Source organism: Microtus ochrogaster, unplaced genomic scaffold (assembly GCF_000317375.1).
Source record: "Microtus ochrogaster isolate Prairie Vole_2 unplaced genomic scaffold, MicOch1.0 UNK1, whole genome shotgun sequence".
Classification (NCBI taxonomy): domain Eukaryota; kingdom Metazoa; phylum Chordata; class Mammalia; order Rodentia; family Cricetidae; genus Microtus; species Microtus ochrogaster.
The window spans coordinates 32,698,103-32,702,748 of record NW_004949099.1 but is presented as its reverse complement, the minus strand read 5'-3'; the positions used below and the strand labels follow the sequence as shown (position 1 = coordinate 32,702,748).

At 42.7% G+C, this 4,646-nt stretch overlaps 1 protein-coding gene across 4 annotated transcripts in view; it reads left to right on the top strand.

Annotated features, from left to right (window-relative positions):
* Positions 1-2,105: 2,105 nt before the first annotated feature.
* The window catches only part of LOC101983299 (ankyrin repeat domain-containing protein 26-like), a 72,275-nt gene continuing 69,734 nt past the window's right edge, over positions 2,106-4,646 (top strand). For all 4 annotated transcript variants that reach the window (XR_003378479.1, XM_026788147.1, XM_026788148.1 and 1 more), the window contains exon 1: positions 2,106-2,551. Coding sequence is in view for 3 of the 4 variants with exons in the window: in XM_026788147.1 (XP_026643948.1) it covers positions 2,307-2,551 (245 nt within the window). In the remaining variant the exon portion in view is untranslated. The remainder of the gene's footprint in view (positions 2,552-4,646) is intronic.

Sequence of the window (4,646 nt, the reverse complement as noted above, 5' to 3'; positions counted from 1 at the left end):
CCTGAAAGAACTCCTTTTTGCAGCAGATGGAGGCTATTACAGAGATAGTGGATAGAAAAAGCTTCAGAGCAGGGTCCAAAGAAGTGTGACTGAGTAATAGAAGACAGGAGCAGCGGTTGACACCCATACCACCAACATTGCAGGGCAGAGGCAGGAGAATAACTGTAGGTTCAAGGCCAGCTCCCGCTAGAGTGAGACACCCCCTCCTCCATACACATATAAGATCAGTAGCAGTAGAGATTATTTCAGTTTTTATTACAAAAACTAAATTTGCAATAGTCAAATCATTATGAACAGAGTACAGCATGTAAAATAGGCCCCACACTGTGTAGCAGAATTTCCAGAAAGAAGCAGTGAGCACAAGACCGACTGACCAGAACTATAGCAGCAAAGAGCTCTGAATGTTGCAAAATCCAGAGCTAAATTACATCGAGACATCTTGTTCTGCTATGTGAGGGACCTAACCTTTGTTACCATTAGGTAAAATCTTTGGAATGTTCAATCAGTCTGTTTCCATCAATCAGAAGGGCTAAGAAATCCATCAAAAGGCATCTGAGGAGAACAACACAGTCGCCATCATCTCCAGTGTTGCGAAAAACCTACCTACCTGATGTACCCACCAATGTATTTGAAAAGTGTGTCGAGTTATTCTCTTTTTATACAATTTCTTAAAATTAGAACATAGAACAGAATTTGGGGTAACCTGAACCTGTGTTCCTGAAACTTGGGCAGTAAGATTTGGCTCCAAAATTAATGATATTTTATTCCCTTTGTCTTAGTGTTTCTATTGCTGCGATGAAACACCATGGACAAAAAGCAAGTTGGGGACGGAAGGGTTTATTTAGCTTATCCTTCCATATTGCTGTTCGTCATCAAAGAACCTCAGGACAACATGTCAAACAGCCCAGGAACATGGAGGCTGGAGCCGATGATGTAGAGGCCATGAAAGGCTGCTGCTTTCTTACTGGCTTGCTCAACCTGCTTTCTTTCTTCCTTTTTTTTTTTTTTTTGTGGTTTTTCGAGACAGGGTTTCTCTGTGGTTTTGGAGCCTGTCCTGGAACTAGCTCTTGTAGACCAGGCTGGTCTTGAACTCACAGAGATCTGCCTGCCTCTGCCTCCTGAGTGCTGGGATTAAAGGCATGCGCCACCACCGCCCGGCTCAACCTGCTTTCTTATAGAACCCAGGACCATCAGTTCAGGGATGGCAATGTTCACAATGGGCTGGGCCCTCCTCCATCAATCACTAATTAAGAAAATGCCTTACATTCATTCTTATGGAGGCATTTTGTTCAATTGACGTTCCCTCCTCTTCGATAATGCTAGTTTGTGTGCCAACTTGATCTAATACTAGCTACCACACCCTTTGAAGTGAGCTGTTTCTAGATTGACAAAATTATTAGGATTTTAAAACGTCAAAGCAGATGTTTCCACTGGGAAAACTGTTTACTATGAATTACTTTTCCCAAGTCCAAAACCAAAAACTAAGGTCACATTATTTCATTCAGGCCACATATGCAGACATCTTCACATGCTATCAGCTTGTGTAATTCATACATTTACTCTCTGGGCTATGAAAAACAACCATATTTCACTAATTCCCAAATGGATTAATGGATTAGCTTGACAAAAAATATCTCTTCCCTTCGTCTCTCATGCTATAATTCCATCCATGCTGCCTGTAGTTTGGTCCACCTTTGGATTATGGCCCAGGTTAAAAGAGTCGCCTGCCTGCCCCCCCAAGGACCTTATACCTGCCACTGAAACACAAGGCCAAAGCTAAGCAGGGAAGCAAGCCTCCAGCGGGCCAAGAAGGTTCTAGGCTCTTCTGCAGACGCCCAGGAAGCCTGGAGTGCTGGGTCCTCGCTCGGATCCCTGTTGGAACAGGAGCCCTGCGGGGATCCCGAAGCCGAGGCTGGCCCGTAGGCCACACTAGCTGACGTTGGATCTGTGCGGCTAGGGAAAACAGCAAACCTCGGGCGAAAGCCCAGGGCTAGAGAACCAACTACTTGGCAGCTGCTTGACCTCCGCGAAGAGCAGAGGGCGGAGCCTGGCTCTGCGCAGGCGTGCCGGGCACCGGCTGGGACGGGCCAGTGTGCGCGTGCGCTGGTACTGGACGGCGCGGGTTGCTAGTTTGCAGCTTTGCTTGGCGATTATCGTGCTTTAAAACCCTGCCGAGCCATGCAGCTACTTTCCTGCTGGGACTCCGTGAAACTTGGCTGGCTCTTCAGTAGACGCTAGGGCTGCGTTGTGGAGGCAGCCGAAGCCACTTGCGGAGAAGGTGCCTGTGAGGGGCGTACCCCCTTGCCATGAAGAAGATTTTTGGCTTCAGAAGTAAGGGCCCGTCGCCGTTAGGCCCCTCTGCTCGCCCGCGGAACAACTGCGTGGGCTTTGGGCGTGAGAGTGCTAGTGGCGCCCACATGCCCAGGTACCACATTCACGACAAGGATATGGGCAAGATCCACAAGGCTGCAAGCGTGGGTGACGTAGCCAAAGTACAGCATATCCTTATCCTTGGGAAAAGTGGCGTGAACGATAGAGACAAGAAGGACAGGTAATAAATAGGGCCCCGAGCTAGCGGGGCGGGACGTGGCTGGTGGCGGAGCACGCACCTTGTCTGGAACAGAGGCTGCTGGCTGTCATTAAGGAAGCTTGACTCTTCCCATCTTGCTTTTGGACGCTAGAGCCTCTGTGGGATCTGGGACCCGCTCCTGTATGAGCAGTAAAGACTACAATAGAAAACACTCTAGCTGACTTCTGATCCACTTGCAGTTCCCTTTATTGGCTGTGTAAAGTGCATTAACTAAACAATTTAATTTTTTGCACACATTTAAAAGTGTTTTACATTGTAAAAAATACATAATGGGAGAAATGTTTCTGTTGAGGGTTAACGATTCTTCCAGTAATATCCAATAACATATCAACACATACCTGTGTGACTATGTTTTTTTTTTTTTTTGCTGCATTTTGAAGTGGGAAAATAGTTCATTGTTCTCAAATAGAGGATGGATAATTCCCAGATTGTGAACTCCGTATCCTTATCAATTTTACATAAGCCAAATAAGAATATCATCGTTTTAACAATTTTGAGTTTCTCATGCTGCTTTTGATTTTGTTATGAGACTAGGAAAAAAAACCTTTCTAAAGTATCAAAACCTAACATTAGTTCTCACACATCGGTCATTTACTGGCAGCCAAGAGACACATCCTGAATAGAGCAGAATAGAAAACCTAGAAGTACCCAATCGAATATCTGTAAGAATTTAGAAATTGATTCTGGTAACACCCCTATTAGTAGGAAACATCATTCGTGAATAAAATGCTTGTTAACTTGTTTGGAGAAAACTAACTGCAGGTTTATGTCACTAAAATAAATTCCTGATAGATTATAATTTAAACGTTAATAAAACATAATGAGAAAAGTACCAAAACAAGACTAAGAATGACTACAAAACCACTGCGTCACGTATGCGTGTCTACGTGCCTGTGTACATGTCTGTATCTGTTGGGGACTGAATGCAGGTTGTGATGGATGCTCAGGATACAGTCTACCTTTGAGCTTTGTCAAAGCCTGAAATGGAGCATTCTCAAGAACAGACTAAACACAGCGAGGATAAAGCAGCTGTAAACTTGCAAAGCATTCAGTGTGTGTGTGTGTGTGTGTGTGTGTGTGTGTGTGTGTGTGTGTGTGAATATCACATGAAAACCATCTTCATCTTACAGAGAATTTTTTTAACTCAATGAGGAAAAACTTAAAACTCTCTTATTTTTTTTTTAATTTAGTCATTTGTATATTTTTGCTGGGGATCAAACACATGGCCTTGCAAATATCAGGCAAGTTCTCTGGAGCTGAGCTAGGATTCCTAGCCCCTGAACTCTTAATTTAATTTATATAAAGTTGTTGCCCTTTTGTCTTTTTCTTTCTTCTTCCCTCTCTTCCTTCCTTCCTTCCTCCCTTCCTCTTTCCTTCCTTCCTTTTTTTTTTCTTTTTGATCTATAAGTAATCTATGGACATTAGAAAAATTTTCCACGTCCGTGGTAAGAGCAGGAAAGTAAGTCAAGAGAGAAATGAAATGTCACTTTTCAGGGACTCACTGTATGAGGGTGAAGAAGAGTGCAACTTCTGCTTAAGACTTTTCAAATAGGCAAACTGGCAGTAAGTAGTCTGCCCCCCTTAAACTTGTTTCTGTCCCAAAAGCATATTTGGGAAATAAGGAGGCAATTTCTCTTTCTTGGCACTACTTGAAATAGCAGTGTATTAAGAAGAAGCTGGAAAATGTATTTCATAAATAAATTGCAGTGCATCCATTAGATGGAATATATGAGCCCTGAAGGTAGTGTAGATGTAGACACAGATTAACATGGGAAGATGGTACATCAAGTAAGAAGACATCAGTTTGATTATACATATACACACATAAGGTATGCTCTGACTTAACCATAATATATTTAAAATGTGATAAAGAATAAAAATTACCTTTTTTTTATTATAACTACATCATTTCCCGCTTCCCTTTCCTCTGTTGAAATGCTCCCATATAACCTCACTTGCTCTACTTCAAATTCGTGGCCTTGTCTTTTCATTAATTGTTGTTACATGCATATTTGTATATGTATACATATGTATTTCTATCTTTTTTTTTTTTTTT